This window comes from Zootoca vivipara, chromosome 7 (assembly GCF_963506605.1).
Source record: "Zootoca vivipara chromosome 7, rZooViv1.1, whole genome shotgun sequence".
Classification (NCBI taxonomy): Eukaryota; Metazoa; Chordata; class Lepidosauria; order Squamata; family Lacertidae; genus Zootoca; species Zootoca vivipara.
The window spans coordinates 38,951,721-38,971,016 of record NC_083282.1 but is presented as its reverse complement, the minus strand read 5'-3'; the positions used below and the strand labels follow the sequence as shown (position 1 = coordinate 38,971,016).

Sequence of the window (19,296 nt, the reverse complement as noted above, 5' to 3'; positions counted from 1 at the left end):
CTGTTTCTGTGTGGTATCCTGATTGTGATACTATTTCCAAGTCATCAAATTGTCCTTCATAATCACAAGGGCTAGAAACTTGGATTTTAAGTAAAAACGAAAACTTAATAGCAGCTATTCCTGGAAGCTATATAGAGACCACATTTTGCAGGGCACAGAATATGTATGGCCCTGGTTTGTGGAATATTCATTTCCCCCATCAATTGTAAAAGCTTTTCTGTAATTCACAGAAGAAGAACCTATCCAGGCAAAACCCAAACAGCACCCTGATTCCCATAACTTGGCTTCTGTTGCTGGAAAAGGGAAGAATGTTATCCAGGGGATGTCTGGTTTTCATTTTTCTGCCCCAGGGAACAAACTTCTGTGATTCATTTGCTTAGGAGAGCAGCAGTACATAGAATGCAATAATCACACCGCCTGTTCACCTTTAAATATTCAGAAGTATGACTTGCCAAACCAGAGCTAAGAACTAGAACAACACAGAGAGCTATTATGCAGTGCAACTCCTTCAGGTGCTACAAAGCATTCTTTTGAAATATTATCCAGTTGTTTCCGATGTTCCTTTTTCCTGAATGGAAATAGTGGAAGGTTTTCTTAAAATGCAACTAAACTCTTAATTCAGTACCTCACCATCGTTTTATTTTCCTCCTCCCCTCTGGTGATTGTTTCTAGGTTGGTGTACAGGTCAGCTATGAAGACCTGTGCAATGGGGAGCAGTGGAATGTCTGCAAGGCCTATGCAACTTTTGTGGCACAAGGCAAGCCGTCTGCAAAGGTAGGCACAGAGAGTTAAAATCTTCAGTTTAGGCATTTGGAAAAAAAATAGCATTGCTGCTCCATCCCTTCAACCCCCTTTTCCCCTTGAGATTTGCTTTATAGAGACTACCCTGTGCATTTTTAGAGAATGTATAAAGACTCTTGTTGATTGCTTTAGCTATGTTATCACGGTCCTTAACAACTATTTATAAAAATAACACACACACACACACACACACACACACACGATCAGTTTTTATATGGTATGTTGCTGGTGCAGCTCTGCTGAGGTCTAATTTGTAATGTTGAAACTAGGAGAAAAATAAAGGTATTTTAATTCAATCATAACTTATTAGCTGATATAGAGTGCTGCAACACACAAATGGGATAGCATTGCATGGTTTTTAATACAAATTGGGGCACACAGATATAAATACAGATTGCTTTCATGGTGACTTGTACTCCTCCTTCCGGCAACTCCTGCAGCCAAGCTGGTGCCAAAACAGCTTTTCTTTGGACCACATCAGTGTGGCCAAGGGGAGGGTCTTGTCCTCTGGGCAGCCCAGGACCTCCATACATACTGCCCAAGCTTGCACCCTGGAGAGGTAACTTTGGTGCTACTAATGCAGTAGTTTGACTTCACCCTTGGAGGCGCACTCCATTGCCAACAATGATTGTGATTGGCTTTGTGGCATACAGAACTTTGGTTTCCCCCCCCCCAATTTTTTTATTCATTTTGAATATAAGCACACCACATACACATAAAGACAATATCAAACAGTACAACAATAAACAACAAAATACTAAAAATATAACAATAAAGGAAAACAAAAATACAAAAATTTCATACTTATCATTCTTGATTCTTTGCATTGTGGTGACTTCCTCAAGTAGTTCCCCCCTAACTGTGCTTCACTGTAAATCATCCTTAGCAATTTCTATATCATACTTTCAATCATCTTATCTAATTTTAGTCATTCCTTGTCTAATTTTCATACTTAACTCTTATACCTATAAATCCTAAATCAGGCATCCCCAAACTTTGGCCCTCCAGATGTTTTGGACTACAATTCCCATCATCCCTGACCACTGGTCCTGTTAGCGAGGGATCATGGGAGTTGTAGGCCAAAACATCTGGAGGGCTGCAGTTTGGGGATGCCTGTCCTAAATACTAAACATTTTTCTCCCTACAGCCTATAACAACTTCCAAATCTGTTTCAAACCTTTCAAATATTACAGTTCTTTTTTAAATATACTGTACTTTAAATTTCTTCCAATCTTCTTCCACCGATTCTTCTCCTTGGTCACGCAGTCTCCCGGTCAGCTCAGCCAGTTCCATAAAGTCTATCATCTTCATTTGCCAATCTTCCACTGTTGGTAATTCTTGTGTCTTCCAATTCTTCACTATCAGTATTCTTTCTGCTGTCGTGGCATACAAAAAGAAAGTAACATGCTTTTGGGGAATTTCTTCCCTAACTATTCCAAGTAAAAAGGCTTCTGGTTTTTTAATAAATGTGTTTTTCAACACCTTTTTCAATTCATTATAAATATTTTCCCAGAAGTCTTTTACTTTGGGGCAAGTCCACCACATATGGTAAAAGGTTCCTTCCATGTTCTTACATTTTCAGCATTTATTATCATGTGTATGATGAATCTTGGCTAATTTAACCAGCGTTAGATACCATCTGTACATCATTTTCATCATGTTTTCTCTCAAAATATTACATGCTGTAAACTTAATAGCCTTTTCCCACAACCTCTCCCAGTCCTCCATCACGATATTATGCCCCACATCTTTTGCCCAATCAATCATTGCAGATTTCACTTGTTCATCTTTCGTATGAGTGGCATACAGAACTTCGGGTGATTGTGCAGTGGATGAAAGTTATATGAAGGTTGCAGTTCTCTGCACACTTGCAAGGATTGAACATGCTGGACTTCTGCGAAAGCACACCCAGGACCATGGTGTAAATCAGGGGCTGGAAACCTCAGGCACCTCTGCTTGACCTTTGGGACTCTCCTCAGACTGCACACCTCACTGAATCTGCCCCGCATTCTCATTGAGTGCTTTTGCCTGGTCAGAATGTGGATAATGCCTTTTGCTTGCCTGCATCAATTAAAATAGAAAGCTTGTTGCATGCCTGTAATGTACAAAGGTGTTTGAAAAACAAGGCCATGGTGCCATTTCTTGTGAACTGCAAGGCCTTCCCTGACATGCGCACACACTCCCGTCAAAGTGAACAACACATTTATTGTTTTATGCTAGAACTATGCAGACTACAGAGAATATCAGCATCAAAATAGGTAAAATGTGGTTTGGTAATGCTTTGGGCAATCATGGGTATGTCCTGAACTTTTCCGTTCAGCAAGTTTCCAAAGCTAGTAGAACTCCCTCCAGAGTGATTTGTGTACTGCCCCATACTCTACTGGCTTTTAAAGGGGCCGATGAAAAACTCGCTTGTTCTAGTTCCCCTTTCTTTAAAAGGATTTAGAGTGCTGCTTTTCCAGAAACTGTTTAAAGGTTGTTTTATTTAATTATAATGGTATGGTGGTGGCCTGTGAATTGTTTTCGAGTGACTGTTGTTGTAAATTGGGGCTGTCATTGACATACTATATTACCTAAATATTATTTTATGGTGGTTTTATGTCAACCGCATTGTGAGGTCTGTGCCCGAAGAGGCAGCTGGAAAAATACTTCCTTAGCTTTTAGATTTAAAATAAATGGAAGGTCATAGCTGAACTACTTTCTCAGAATGCGGGAAAAATCTCAGGTCAGGATGCTTAACGGCTCTCTACTGAAAGGTACATTTTATGCTGTTTTTCCATAATACACTTAGATCAAGTTAAAGCCCCTGGTTCCTCAAACCGAAGAGGAGAAGATTGAGTACAGCGTTGCAGCTGAACGCCGCCGCATGCGACTGGCCCACACAGAGACCATCAAAGACCTTGTTACTAACAGCCCTGTCCAGTCCGGTACAGAAATCCCCAGGCTCCTTTCAGGTACTTTTTGCTGAGGGGCAGCACTTGTCTAGTACATCAGTCCTGCCACAGGGTTGGAAACAACAAAGTGTGCTCACAAGCAGGAAAAGGGAACCATCAGCAAGCGAACATTGAGAGTTGAAGCTAGCCCTGTATCTGGAGTGTGAGGCCACCACCTACAATTGTGGGGTGGCCACCACAGAATATAGAAGCAGATCTTTATGTAGGTAGACACTGCTATGCTATTATTTTTAGCAGTGGATGGCTTCCTCCCACTTTGTCAGGCAGTGTTGTCTCTAGCAGTTATCTGGTGCATGAAGCAGTATGTATCTTTGACCACATGTTCGCAAAGCCAGCCACAGCTTCCTACCAGATAGATATACAGTGGTACCTCGACCTCTGAAGGCAATCCGTTCTGCGGCGCTCTTCGGAAGTCGAAACCTTCGGAAGTCGAAGCGTCCATTTTGCGCATGCACAGACTGCACGCACGGCAAAAATACTTCCAGGTGAGCGGACTTCGGAAGTCGAAACCTTCGGAAGTCGAGGTACCACTGTACATGGATGTATCCTCCCCCCCAAATTACAGTGTTTACATGATGTGCATTGGGGTTTCCCACAGCGATATTTATGTAAGGTATTCTCATGCATAGAAGAGAGAAGGTGATTGGGTTTTGCTAAAGATGTAATCTTCAATGGCAAGTCAGCCTTGCTTTCTGTGTTGTCCTTGCATTTAGAGCAGCAGCTGTATTTCCTAGCGGATAGGAATACTTGGAGGTTCTGCCAGAAGATATCTTCATGGGTGGCATAGTGCAGTGTTTCTCAACCAGTGTGCCTCCAGATGTTTTGGGACTACAACTCCCATCATCCCTAGCTAGCAAGACCAGTGGTCAGGAATGATGGGAGTTGTAGTCCCAAAACATCTGGAGGCACACTGGTTGAGAAACACTGGCATAGTGGAAGAAGCTACTGAGAGCACATCACTGGCCTGTTGTTAAATCCCTAAGTGGTCACAATTGCTGCAGAGAAGGTGCTCAGCTGCAGGCTTGAAGCCCATATGCTGTCTATGCCATGCTGTTTAAAGAGGCACAACAGTGGTGCCAGTGGTTGTCAGGTGCTGCAGCTTCACCTTTTGCAGAGCTTACCTTAATCATCACTACCTTTTTTTTTAAAAAAAGTCATTAAGCCCCTAACAAAGAAATAAGCACTTTGAACTACTATAGATGGAACCTAGTGGAACAGGAGCGAAGTATAAAGCTTGGGAGTGAACAGAAGTGGAGATGAGAATGAGCCCTGGTTTGTTGCCTAGAGAAGAGAAATTGGCAAGCTTGACGCCATGCACTTTTTGAAAGAGATGGTGTAGAGCAGGCAATGGGGCTCATGGGTCCTTGTTTTTATTTATTGGTTGCATTTATATCCCACCCTTTTCTCCAAGGAGCTCAAGATGGCTCTCCCCCATCCCAATTAATCCCTACATTACAACAACCCTGTGAATTAGGTTAGGCAGAAATGCAGTGAGCTTCATGGCCAAATGGGGATTTGAACCCTGGTCTCTCCCAGTTTCTAGTCCAACACTCTTAACCACTGCACTACACTGGCTGCCACTTGTTTCCTAGCTCCTGGTATCTGCATGCCTACCAGTTTATTCATAATTTTAGACACATCCCAGTTTATCACAAATGCTGACTGTCCGTGGCTTCCTAGGGCTGCATGCTGTAAACAGGAACCATTGTGTCCTCCTTGTGCCAGATAATACCGCAGCAGTTCCTGCCCACTTCCCTGCCAGACTGTGGGTCCCTGCAAATTGGAAAGGGTGTGGGGATTCAACCCTGAGAAGATTGTTCCTCTCCAGACACCTCTCTGATAAAATTGTGTCCTTTTTTTCTTACCAGAGTTTGAGAACAGAGAGTGTGGCATGATGGTACCTGCAGAAAAGACCAGAGTGGAAAGTGTGGAACTCATCCTGCCCCCACATGCCAACCACCAGGGGAACACATTTGGAGGACAGATCATGGCCTGGATGGAAAATGTGGCCACAATAGCGGCAAGGTGGTCTACTTGGTTTGGGGGGAAGAACTAGACAGGATGGTGCTACTTGGCTGTTTAAGTTTGGACCCTGCAACTCCTGCTTCATGCATGGTTAGGACTGGCCTCCATGCGAAGAGATGAGTTTGTCACTATGACGCGTACTCTTTTCATTGGAGGACTTCTGTTCCATCATTTACTAATAACAGAGGTGTTATTACTTCCACAGTTGTAAAACTGTTCTTCAGGAATCATTGAAAGCATTGCTCTCTAACACCTATTTAGTTACCTACTTGCCAAAATTTAACAATGTTTCTTGATGACCATAGGAAGCTGCCTCATGCCGGGTCAGACCTTTGGTCCAACCCTAGCCCAATATTGTCACTACATTGACTGGCAGCATCTCCCCCAGGTTTCAGAATGGGTATCTCCCAGTCTTACCTGGTGATGCAAGGGTTGTACCTGGGACCTTCCGGATGCAGACAGTTGATCTGCACTTGAGCTACAGCCTTTGGTCGGGGCTTCATTGCATTGGCAAAGGTTTAGCTCCTTTCCGTAGAACTTCTGACTAGGCCTGCATAGCACCATAACTCACATTATAGCCAGTTATAGTAACATCCTGGTTTCAAAGGGTATGGACGAGGCATCCTAATGGTTTAGACATCCTGGGTGGTATTTAACTAAGTTTTACTTAGTTATATATTTCCCTAGCTGCTGCAGAAAGGCATCTCCCTTTATGCACTTCACTCTGGCTGAGAGGCTGGTGTGCACAACCTTTGCCTTCTCCCCATAATTAAGCAGATGCGCTGCATCTCTCTTCACTGGGGACAGTTTGTTCTAGCACTGGCAGCCTTCCTTGTGGAATTGTTTGGAGTCCAAACCTTTGAGCAGTGCCAAAGATCACCCTTCACTTTTAGCAGAGACAAGCTAGGTGACACAGTGACACTTAGTTCTGGGGATCTGGATGACATAAGCTAGTGAAGAAGAGAGATGAGGGGAAACTTAAATTGGGCACTTCCCAAGCTTCCCAAACTCCCTCATTTTTAGGGACTCCATACTGCACATTTAAAGTGCATGGCTTCTTGGGTGCTATAGTTTACCCCTCACAGAGCTACAATTCCCAGCACCCTTTGCAAACTAGGGTTTCCAGGGGTCTTTGGGGAAAGCTGTGCACTTTAAAATGTATGGTGCAAACTTGACCTTTGCTGGATAGCCTAGGTCTGACTCTCGCTGTGTCATGGTAAAAATGTCTTGTTTTGTGAATGGAGAACTGATAATATATCTTGTGCGAGAGTACAGCTTACCCATTACTAGTTGGAAGTAGTATTTGCATATTTTGTCCTGCAGAGGAATACTGGTTTTGATTTTTCAGTGCTCATAATATACTCTGTGTGATTCCTCTCTCTTCCCTAGCCGATTGTGCCATGCTCACCCCACCCTGAAGACGATCGAAATGTTCCATTTCAGGGGACCATCTCAGGTTGGGGACCGCCTCCTGTTCAAGGCCATTGTCAACAATGCATTCAAGAACAGGTATTGCCTTTCAGAAAACTTACTTCACTTGTATAAATTAGACCACATTTTGTGATCTACCAGAACAAATGCAAAGTCATTGAACAGGAAGATGACAGATTGAAGTTTTTGGTGTGGTTTTTTTTCTTTTACTCCCTCCCTCCATGTAGCACATAAGAGATTTCACCATTGAGATCTAAAAGTTGTCAGTTACTGACATCATCTGAATGAATCAAAAGGCATAGCTTAACTCGTCTGTAAATAAATAAAAACAGCACTTTTTGGGGGAAACTGCCTATTTAAGATCAATTTGGATAAATTCGCAAGTCCAAAAGAAGCAGAGTTAACAAAAAGGCCCTTTAAATTAGAAATGGAGTCTGTTTCTACTTGTCACAGTTCTACATGCGCTTTGATCTGTGCCAGCTAAAAAATAAATGTCTTGTTCTTAATTTCAGCATGGAGGTTGGGGTGTGTGTAGAGGCTTATCGGCATGAAATGGAAGTCAGCCGAAGACACATCAACAGTGCTTTCATGACCTTTGTGGTCTTGAATGATGAGGGTCAGCCACGCACACTTCCAATGCTAAAACCAGAGCCTGGGGTAAGAAGCAGCAATGGCTTTGAGAGTGATGGATTGTGGTCCTGAATCAAATTTGGTAGCCCTGCATGAACTCACTCAGTTGCACACTGTAGCATGTTAGCCATGCAAAACCAGCTTTCTCTTTGGGGAAACAGCGAAAATGGTTTGCAATATGTATGTGTGTGTGTGTGTGTGTGTGTGTGTGTGTGTGTGTGTATATATACATATATATATATATATATATATATATATATATACATATACATACATATATACATATATATATATATATATATATATATATATATAAACATTAAGGCAACTTTCACCAGGGTGTGGGGAAGAGACCCTTAAAAAGTCTAATAAACTGACTGGAGCATTCTGTGCTGAGACTCTTTTTGCAGATGTTCACTTCACTGTGTTGATACTATTTGTCCGTGGATTCAGCTTTAGTGATGGTCTTTTCTGGCCCATATTTTTTTTACTGCAGGAGAAGCAGGGCAACCTAAACTCTTTTGAGTTAAACTCTTAACATCTGGCCCATCTATTTAGTTTAAGGCCTCGCTTTGTTTGTTCCTATGCTTGCTTCATATGTCTTCCAAATGTCACCCATCCATTTTATATCCCTTTAACAGGATGGAGAAAGACGGTTCAAAGAAGCTAGCGCTAGGAAAAAAATCAGACTGGACAGGTAAGTGAAAAAGTATTATTATTCTGGCAACTTCTTGCATCGCGCTCTCCCTAACTAGGACCATATGTGATTCCTCCTCCCTCTTTGTACATTCCTGTGGTAGAATTGTATTCATATGTTGTAGACTGAAACAATTACGTATAAGCAGGTCTTCCTGCACATGGGGCCCCTGGGTTTGATCCACAGGTAGAGTTTCTGCTCTTCTCCGTGTCTCAGCAAAGTGCTCATGGTGGCGTTCTTGAAAACAGCAGAGGTAGCTGCTACCAAATGGAGATGATTTTGATGGGAAGGAGGTAGGAGTGAGGGCAAGGTGTTTCTTGTGAATTTATCCAAATTGATTTTTAATAGGCAGTTTATTTATTCACAGAGGAGTTAAGCTCTGTCTTTTGACACATTCTGACGATGTCAGTAACTGACAACTTTTAGATCCCACTAGCGAAATCTCTTACGTGCATTCAGAACAGCATGCCTGGGTTTCTCCCCCTATTTCCTTCCCAGGAAGGGACACATACTTTGCACATGCTCAGACACACACTTCTTTTTTTGTAATTACTTCACATTCTAAGGTTGAACTTTGGCTTTGCAAATGGGCTGACATTAAACCTTTGGAATAGGATGATGGTGGGTTGAACAGCACTGCCTGGCTGGAATGAAGTCATGGCATAACTGGAAATGAGGCAAGGCACGCAGACTCCATTTCTTCAGCGCTGGAGTTTTTTATGGGCACTGCTAGTTTGATCGCAAATCTGTTTCTACAATGAAGGCGGATACAAATTTGCTTTTAAATTTTTTTTGGCAAGTGTTAAGATCCTTCGGAATCTGTATTACTAAATTTGATGCAAAATACGCTTGCTGAAAATGTAAGGAAGGAAAGGCAATAGCAAGAAATTCACTGGCTATAATCGGCCCATTGTATTCTGGTAGCAAAATTTGTCAGAAAGGTAAAAAGCTTGGTAGGAACGAAAGTGTAAGTTTTCGTGGAAGAAAGGGAAAGCTGGAAAAAGTGACCAGCAAAGCTCAGAGAAGTGTTCCCCACCCCCATCCTCAGTCTGTTTCTTTCTTCTTCAGCCAGTCCTATTTATAAAACAAACCTTCGTTCAGCTCTGTGTTTTCATTCTGATTCTAGTTTTGCCTTACGGTGACATCAGAGCCCCTTCCAGTTTGCCTCCTGTTATGTCACTAAAACCTCATAGTGTATTTATAGCCTTGTTCTTTGGTTGTCTCTAATTCATAATTTATTGCAGAACACAGACTGAGACCGCATGCATTATCCTTAAGGCCACAGTTCTCGGAGCATTAATGCCAGATCAATGAATTCTCTTGAGAGCAGCGAAAGAAGGCAGGGAAGAATAAAGCAGGCTGCAAGAGCATCATGAACAGTGCTTAGAATGCTCTGACTTAGGGGTTCGTGGCACCTTCCTTGCTCGGGAGTCCCCTCTTCTCTGGCATCTCGGTGGCTTGGCCATTTGTCTCTGTCATTCTCGTGTGCCTGCTAGTGAACCGCAACTACATCATCCTATCAGGAGAGCGTAGTAGGCAGAGCAGTCAAATAATCTACAGGGTAACTTTATTTATCCTAATCATTGGGGGGATATACAAAATGCTTGGCTGAGCAGCAGTGCCGTTCGCTGCAAAGCCTACTTAGAATGAAATACACTTCTGTGGTGGGGAGAAGAGTCAGTTCAGGATAATGTCAGGTTTAAATATGCCACAGCTTCACGAGGTAACTGGTGAGTAGCTGTGGTCTCTGGTATCTGCCTGTCTCGCTTTGTTTCTCTGGACCATCTTTTTTAGGACCCGCCTTATTTCTGTGATTGCAAGTTGTTTAAAATTGTTTTTACCATTTTACTTTAACCTGCCCTGGGACCTTTGGGTGTAGGACAGGTCACAATTTTTCACAATAGTAACCTTTACTCTTCCAAAGCTTTTCTAAAATCTTTATTAGGGGAAAACGTTTTTTTTAAAAGCTAATAAAACATTCTGCGTATGCATACTTATGAGATGCTCATCTCAAAGCTGCATTGTACCTTGGAAAACAACCTTAATTTGAAAACAATATTACAACAAAGTTTGTGTTGCTCTCCACCCTTGTGTGAAAAAAACCCCACAAGTCAAAGAACTAAGAACTAATGTGGACTTTGTATTTCATATGGGGGCAGCAGCAGTAAAGAATCTATTTTACCTGCAGAAGTTACCATATTCAGTTCTGCAGCTTCTTCATGCTGAGAAGGGTTCCCTGCCTAAAATCCTGGATGCCTTGCTGCCATTTAGTATGAACAATACTGAGCTGGATAGACCATTGGTCTGACTCTCTATAAGGCAGCTTCCTATGTTTCTGTGTACTGGTGTAGAGACTAAGGCCCGTGGCTTCCACATCCTTGCTGGTAGCTTAGCTCTCAATATCCTGCCACACAGAACTCTCCTGCAATCTGTTCTTTGCCCTAAAATTCATTCTAGACAGAGCACATGCGTAGAAACCACAGAAGGCCCACACCTCACCTCAGACCTGCCTGCTGCCTGCTAGTAAGGGTTCAGAAGTGCATGTGTAATCCTCACCATCAATGCAATGACCAGATTGTCACTTGGAGAGCCTCCTCATGTTGTCTGTGGTGGATACAGAGAAAGTGGAATAAGTCCTGATTTCTGTTACGGGGCTGCTTCACGTTCGATATTTCTTTTACCCACAGAGAGCCTTCTTCCGGGGAAAGCATTTGTAGTACACTTGAAAACCACACGGGGGCCTGTTGGGCTGTGATTAAATATATTTGGAAGCCACAGAAGCTCAATAAGGCACTTGTGCAACTTTCACCCTCCTAGGAGTGTAAGCGCATATATGCCCCCCTTCTACTGCCACCTCACCCTTATCGGGGCTTACCATAACACTATCTTGCAACTGGTGGGTTGTTAAGCAAAGTTTTGGCCCACACAAATGCATGACATCAGCCTGGCCACCTAGCTATGGTGCCTGAGTGGAAGGGAAGGTGCTTCAGTTATGGAGCATAAAGCATATTCGGGAGAGATGGTCTCTGCCATTACGAACAGCTTTTTTTGGTCATTGAACTGTTTAGATCAGGCATCCCCAAACTGCAGCCCTCCAGATGTTTTGGCTTGCAACTCCCATGATCTCTAGCTAGCAGGACCAGTGGTCGGGTAAGATGGGAATTGTAGTCCAAAACATCTGGAGAGCTGAAGTTTGGGGGTGCCTGGTTCCATTACTCTTAAAACATCTGCTCTATTTGCGTGTGTGAGAGAGAGACTGCAAACATACTGCATCTTGGAGGTAGCATTTCTCTCTCTTTTCAGTACTGCTGCAGGGGGATCAGGTTGGTGCATGCTGAACTGGGCTGCCCTCAGTCAGGGAGGAGAACCTGTAGGCCTCCAAATGCTGTTGGACTACAACTCCCACCATCCCTGCTGGTTGGCCCACTGACTGGGGATGAGGGGAACTGGAGTCCCAACAGGTTTCCCATCCTGTCTCTAAGTGATTTAAAAGGGGTTGTTTAGATTTTCGTCCCAAGATCATGATTTCACTTCATCTTGTGTTAGGGCTGGTCTTGCAAGCTCCAAATCCAGGGAATTTATTAATAATATTTGTTTTTAAACTCCTAAACACACAACACAAAGCATTATTTGATACGAAACACAGAATAGAGCTGTAACTGAAGGCTTGCAATCTAAATAGTAATGTCTGTAACTTACTAGATAGTATCTGACCAACTGTTATGTTTATGATGCTGGGACTCCATGGGTGCCTTTAAATATAGGGGAGTAAGGAATACGAGCAAATTCCTTTTCTTGAGAACTGGTATGCAAGTGTGCATTTTGTGTATATACCTGAATCTCCTTGTTCCACAAAACCTGTGGACTTTGTTCTGTCTGAGCTCCTCTTCCTAATAAGTTTAAAATGTCTCTTAAGTCATATGACTTGCCAAGGCAAGACCTCTTGTTATTGGGTACTTTGGACCACTTTACCACTTTACTCTGTCATCTTGAAGGTCATAGATCAGTTGTTATCAGACAAATCTCTCCTCCTCCTCATTTCCTTATCTTAGGTCCTGATAATGAGATTGTATGGGAGTGATACAGTTGAGCAAAGAACAAGAGCATCTTGTGACTGTCAGTGCCCTGCTGTTAGCACTGAGCAATTTTTCTGTCACTTGAGTCCAAGGCTACTGCTGGTTCTATAGCGGAAATGCACTCTGCAAGCTGAGTCAGGCACACCATACTAACCAGTTTCTATTTCCTCAAGCCCCTACATTAAATCCCATTACATTTCACCTGTGTGCAGCAAATCCTCTCTGAAAATAGACCCAAGTTTAATAGCAGCGTCTAAATTTGAGAGATGCTGTATCCTGTGTAAGGTTTTATTTTAGTGCAATTAGGTGATACTTCTGACTTTAACCCTGCAACTAGGGGAAAGGAATCCAGGGCACTTGGGGGATGTGGCAGGAAGTTGCATAAGTAGTTATTCGCAAGTGGGCCTCTTGATCCACATATGAAAGAAGTCAGTAGATGCGATTGTAGTATGTTAGAGCAAACCTGAATGTGATTTTCTCTAGGTGTTTGCCTGCCTTCACTCCCTAGCACCAGCAAAAGGCCAGAATGAACCAAGACAGATTTTGCCAAAAATGGTTGCAAGCAAAGGAATTCACTTAACTGAAAAACAAACCCCAAACTATACCTTGAATATACAATGTGTCCCAAACTAGAGATAAAAGGTATCCCAGATCCTAACTAGCACAGTGTTCCCTAACACATCTATAATCTCATACTTGTTCTCAGCTGGGGAGTCTTTGATTTGTTCCCTTTAGACGGACTGAGAATAATTAGAAAAAGGAAGATTTCTCTAAAGAGGAAGGCACACATCCCTCTCTCTTGATTTGCTGTTTGTGACCACCCACTTTCTACTCAAACCCTCACCCCAGCTATCTCAGATTTGCTTTACTTTCTTTAACAGCCACCAGCCCATTTGGGAATAATACAAAAAGAGAGAGATGTTGACACCACTATCTTGTGTAACTAGCTTGCTCTAGAGTGCCTCGATTAAACTGGCCTTGTGAGCTCTATTCAGGTATTCTCCTCCTCATATGATGAGGAAAGTAGAGGTGAACTCCTCTGTGTGTCCCTGTGCTGCTCTTGCTGTCCTCCAGGTGCAGGAACTCGCTGCACCTGTGGAGCCTTCCTGTGCAATTTAGAGTCCTGATCATGCAGGGAGGCACCGTGAGTGCAACAGGCTCCTGCTGCAGTCAGTTTGCTCTCCCAGTGTGCAGAGAAAAGTGGGCATGCGGCACTTTGGGGGCCAGCCACTCCCACCCCCCTGCTCTCCCTCATGTGATTCTAATCTAATTTCCCTAAGAGTATTTAACCTTAATCAATTCTATAATTCTGTGATGACCATATAGCTACCTTGCCCAGTGAGTCTCTGTTGAACCACAAGATTTATTCTCCCTTCCTCTGCAGATACCTGGATTCAGTCTGGTGGCTAATTTAAAAGCTATACTTAAAAAACAAGACAACCTATTTCTTTTAGATAGTATCTTTGGAAGGTCACGTTCAAAGCATACTTGCCATTTCCTTTCAAGTGCCAATTTTACGAGGAGCGTTTTTTAATTACCTTTTGTTGACAGTCAACATTCAGCGTAACCAATGCATTCATTTCCTTTCTGCAGAAAATACGTCTTTTCCTGCAAGCATACAGAAGTACCTTTGTCTGTGCCTTGGGATCAAAGCAATAAGGTAAAATAAACATGGAGGCTTCTTGGTGCTCCACAAGTTGCTAACATCTGCATCTCAGGGGGCCTTTAGACTCTTCCAAAGCAGGAGGGCCACATTCCCCTTGGAGCAGCCTTCCAGGGGCCACATGCCAGTGGTGGGTGGTGCCAAAAGCAGAAGTGTGCAGAGCAATGAATGTGAATTTTACCTTTGTACAGTAGACTAGTTTCGCCGCATGGGGGCATCCCCCCCATCAAGTAAAACAATAGAAATACTTAACTGACCAAACACGTTGGTTATGCCCCCCCCCCAACAAAAGTCCTGCCCTTCCCTAACAAAAATCCTTAGTTATCAGAAAGTTCATTTGATGGGTGGAGAGTGGACAATAACCCCTTCCCCCATCAGTTGATCTGCACAAATCAAGTTGGTGTGTGTGTTGTACAAGTGTGGGTGTGCAAATGGGAGGTGCCCATTCTTGGACATACTCATCATCTGCAGACTTCCCTGAGAAGGTTGACCAAGGGGGACTGCCGCCCTCAGGCCCCCAAAACTTAACCATACCTGCCATGGAACTTGTTTGTGCATCAGGTGTCTTAATGAATAAGGGCTCTCTTGTGGGAGTGAACTAGAAATGCTACTCATGAGCAAAGATAAAGTTAGAAAGCTTTGTGTGTTGGTGCAGAATGGTAGGAGAGCCCTGCTGGATCAAGCCAGTAGCCCATCTAGTTCAGCATCCTGTGGCTAACCAGGTGTTTTGGGGAAGCCCAAAACCAGGACGTGAGTGTAGTAGCGTTGTCCCCACTTGTGATTCATTGGAAACGGCATTCAGAGTCATACTATCTCTGATATTGGAGGTAACATAGCCATCGCAACTAGTAGCCATTTTCTCCAAGAAGGAGACTGGAGACTCCATGCTTTTGTGTCAGAATGCAAGCTGGCCTCCAGGTAGCTTCTATATTGGCTTTCCAGCCAGACATGACATTTTGCCTGTACCTTGGGAAATTAGATATTTAGAAGCGGACATGTGTCTGTTGCTATGCAATCAGGACAAAACCCACTGAAACCTTGGCTGGTGATTAAAGTTAGAGGATTTGATTTGTTAAACCCATGGTTTGCTTTTTGTTTGCTTAAAATATTTACTTATACCTCCTTCAGCCTGACAGCAGGTCTCTCAGGCAGCTGATGCAAGAGAAAAGTAAAACAGAATAAACGCAAGAAAATATCATCACATTTCATGTAAACACTCGTTCTCTCTCCCCCAAAGGCTTTCATAAACTTCTTAATACCTTCAGAAGGCTATTTTGGGCCTTGCTGGGAAGGAATCCCATACTTTGAGTACCACTGATGGAAGGCCTTCAGCTTATTGCCCTCCTAGCTTGCTTCCAAAGGTGGTGGCACTCAAAGCAGAGCTTCTGGTGATTCAAAAGCAGAGCTTCTGATTGAAAATCTACCTAGGTGTTTAAGGAGACGGACTATTATTTAGAATGTCCTCATCCCAAGTCACTTCAGGGTGACTGCTCAAAACAAATTATGATGAATGCTCAACAAAGTTTGGGGGGTGGTTAGGCAAAGCCAGCTATTTATTCAGTTCAGTATTCATTCTGATTTGTTTGTGAGGACATTACATTATTTTTCCATCACTTGCCTTGTCTCAAAAACAGTCCCAAATTGGGAGAGAAGCTGGTTTGTTGTGCAAGACTGCCAAATCAGCTTTAAAAGTTAAAACCAGCAGTGAATTAGGCCTGGAAACCAACTAGGAGCCAGTGAATAAGTTTAAGAACAGTGGAAAGAGTTGCTAAGATGTATTTCGTTATCAAAATGTGAACAATATTTGGCACCTCTAGAATTCCACCATTCCTTAACAAAGAAATACACATGATGGAAAGTAAATCAGACTCTCTTGCCTTAATATATTATGCAGGTTAAGGGGTGGGAAAGAGGAGGACCCTTTACAATCTTTTTGTGGAAGGAAGTGGTTTTTTAAATATGATGTGAATATTTTGACAGGAACTTGGTGATACTAGATGGTATAAAGGAGGTTCCACGAAGTATAGGGCCATTTGCGTGCCGAGGTACCAAGATGTCCCCCCAATAACTCACACAATACACCATAAATTTTGTTTAAGGGTTTTTTGCATTAATTTTGGCCACAACTTTATTAAAATACAAATCAAATGTGAGTGGTTGCTTAGTCATTGGTTCCCCAGCCATCTGTCCCCCGCCTGGGACAGATCTGACCCCTCTAACCTAGTAGAGGAGCCAGTAAGTAAGCATCCCCTGAGAGAGGGCGGAGCAGGGGGCACACGCCCTTCATATTGTCCTCTCCCCAGATGCTCCCCGTGGCTCATGCGTGGTCCTGTCCCCTAGCAGGGTTAAACAGACAAACAAGTAGAGCCCAGGATTCCTTTAACAGAATACTTCTATATGGCAGCAGCAATCACATGAGGGTCAGGCCCAGCCAAAATCCGTACCCCTCGACCAATTTATTTGAACCAATGACTAACTGCAACCTTACAAGTTGTGACTAATTGCAGTATGGTAGGCAAAAACCACCTGACACCAGCCAATCAGTCAAGTGGAAAAATTCCTACCAGGCCCCTGAATACAGGCGACCCCGTGACAGGCACTGCAAGGTCAAAGCAAGGGGCCTAAACACAGCGGAGGGCGGGAAATTCAAAGCAAGCAGCAAAGAGGAGGCACAAACCGCTTCTTAAGCTTAAATAAGACTAGAATTGTCAATCACGAAATTGCAACAATTAAAACTCCCCAGCAACAACCAACCCTCCAATAAGATACAACAGCCCTGGGACATCTTGTTAACCCTTCCGCAACCCATGCTCTCCCCTATAGTGAGAACCTGCTTTGCCAGAGTGGATTTTTTTTGGGGGGGGGCAATTGGAAATGGAAGAGGAAGATGTATTTATTTTTGCAAGCTTTATTATCACAGAGTCCTCACTGACTCCTAGCACTTGACTCCCTGCAACTTCTAAAGAAACTCTATAAAGTCTGGCTAATTCTGCTAAAAATTTCCGAGACTTCAGAATTGTGAAATCTCTGGGATTAAAACTATGTCATGGAACTCCATGTCAGAAAGAGCATATAAGCCAAAGTTTTAAAGTGGAATGATGTCCCCATCACTGTCTTTTATTTCTAGAGCAAACGACATGTACTAGGACCCTCAATACTTTACAATAATAGAGAAAAGTTCACAGCAGTCCCTGCCCACCAGTGTGTAATTTAATAAAGATAAGAGGAACAGTGAGAGGAAGTAAAGGGAAAAGGTCGTGCTGGTGCTGGACACATTACAATTAGAAGCTCTTTGATGGGCTATTTTCTTGTTTGTTTGTTTTTAAATGCAGGTTTACCTGAGTTACAACAATGTTACTGCACTGAAGACATTAGTAGCAAAGGCCAACTGGGTGCTTACATCCGAAAGAGACAAGGTAGCTGACCCCATCCTCAAGCAACTGTTCAGTCTAAAATGCAAAACATGTAGTCAAGTATCCAAGCATTTCATCCTAGTTTATCTTTGTTGTGGGAGAAATCATGGTTTTAGGACTGCAAGCACTATTTTTTTTGTTCTCGTGAATTGTGCATACAATGAAATTTGCTGGGCTACATTTGCATTGAACTGGAATGTAGATATTTTTTGTTGGAGGTGCCCTTTTTTGTTTTAATCACCCCTGCCTTTGCTTTCTAAGGTCAAGATGTACACACTGGAAGAGGACAAATTCCTCTCTATCCGAATAGAAATGACCATCTGCATTGATGCAATGCAGGCCTTTCTGCTGCTCTCGGACCTGCGACACAGGCACGAATGGGACAGCCATTATGCGTAAGTACTTTGGTGGTTAACAATTGCCTTTTTAAGGGATGGTGTCCCCAATTCCCATTCTCATAGTTTAAGAGATCTTTCTTCTCATGTAGTTAAAAACAAACAAACAAACCCACAAGCTGAGATTCTTGGAATAGTAGATTCTGTGCCCAATGCACATTCTTTTCTGTGCTCATGTAGAATCTCAGCATAACTCAGATCCGAGGTTATTGAGCTACTCTACCAATGATACTAGACACAGTACCAGGCCTCCTCCTTTATGCCCTCACAACTTTGATCACTCCCAAAACTTACCCTATTGGCTATTGTTGCTCTTTATTGTATACAGCCTAAGTTGCGGTTGCACAAATATAAGAACCTAAATAAGGTCTCCTTGTCAAAGTTCAGATGCGAAAGGGCAATTGTCATCTCCAACTGTTCACCTTCTGATTTCCCTTTTTGCAGGAGTTCTGAACTTGTCCAACAAGTTGATAAAGAGGACATGATCTATCATGTTGTTAGCCATACTATGAGCGAGGAAAACAAGCCTCAGGACTTCGTCATCCTCGTGTCACAAAGGAAGCCTTGCAGCAAAGGGTATGTGGCCAAGCATCTCCTCTCCACTGCAACTTCTAGGGCGTCCGTTCCGCTTCAGAGATGGTGCACACATATCTGTAAAAAGACCAGTGCCCAGGTGGCCTTTCAAAATCTCTTCTGCAAACTTCATTTCACCAGTTTTGAACAAAAGCTAAAGGCAAGAACTAGGCTAGCCCAGGGCAGGTTCAGCCTATTGAGTAAAGCGGAACAAGATTTCTTTGGGGGTTGTTGTGGGCATGGTAAGCAGAGAGGGAAAAGTTCAGTGCACTTGTTCTAACTGGGTTTCCTTTCTTTCCAGTGATCCATATGTTGTAGCATTCAGATCTGTCACACTGCCAACACATCCAGCAAAACCAGAGTATACCCGCGGGGAGACCTTGTGTTCTGGCTTCTGTATTTGGCAGGAAACAGATGAGCTCACCAAGGTAGGCATTTAGCTTTCTAAGAGTGCAGCAGAGGAATGAGTGATAGTGGCTCAGTTTGGACATGGATTATGGGGAATGTCCCATGGATCCCCTTTCCTACTTACGCAAGGATTCTGCTCCATTTCCAGGTTTTGGGCACCAGGTGAAAACTTTTCTCTATAACAGTGGCTATTGGCTGATTAAACAAACTACGGCCCTTTAAATGTGTTT

General features: G+C 43.1%; 1 protein-coding gene across 4 annotated transcripts in view; it reads left to right on the top strand.

Moving 5' to 3' along the window:
• ACOT11 (acyl-CoA thioesterase 11) overlaps positions 1-19,296 on the top strand; it is a 113,887-nt gene that overhangs the window by 89,184 nt on the left and 5,407 nt on the right. For all 4 annotated transcript variants that reach the window (XM_060276894.1, XM_035121602.2, XM_035121601.2 and 1 more), the window contains 11 exons: positions 673-774; positions 3,593-3,755; positions 5,624-5,780; positions 7,170-7,289; positions 7,724-7,868; positions 8,483-8,538; positions 14,208-14,274; positions 17,610-17,693; positions 17,952-18,085; positions 18,530-18,661; positions 18,960-19,086. In XM_060276894.1, coding sequence (XP_060132877.1) covers positions 673-774; positions 3,593-3,755; positions 5,624-5,780; positions 7,170-7,289; positions 7,724-7,868; positions 8,483-8,538; positions 14,208-14,274; positions 17,610-17,693; positions 17,952-18,085; positions 18,530-18,661; positions 18,960-19,086 — 1,287 coding nt within the window. The remainder of the gene's footprint in view (positions 1-672; positions 775-3,592; positions 3,756-5,623; positions 5,781-7,169; positions 7,290-7,723; positions 7,869-8,482; positions 8,539-14,207; positions 14,275-17,609; positions 17,694-17,951; positions 18,086-18,529; positions 18,662-18,959; positions 19,087-19,296) is intronic.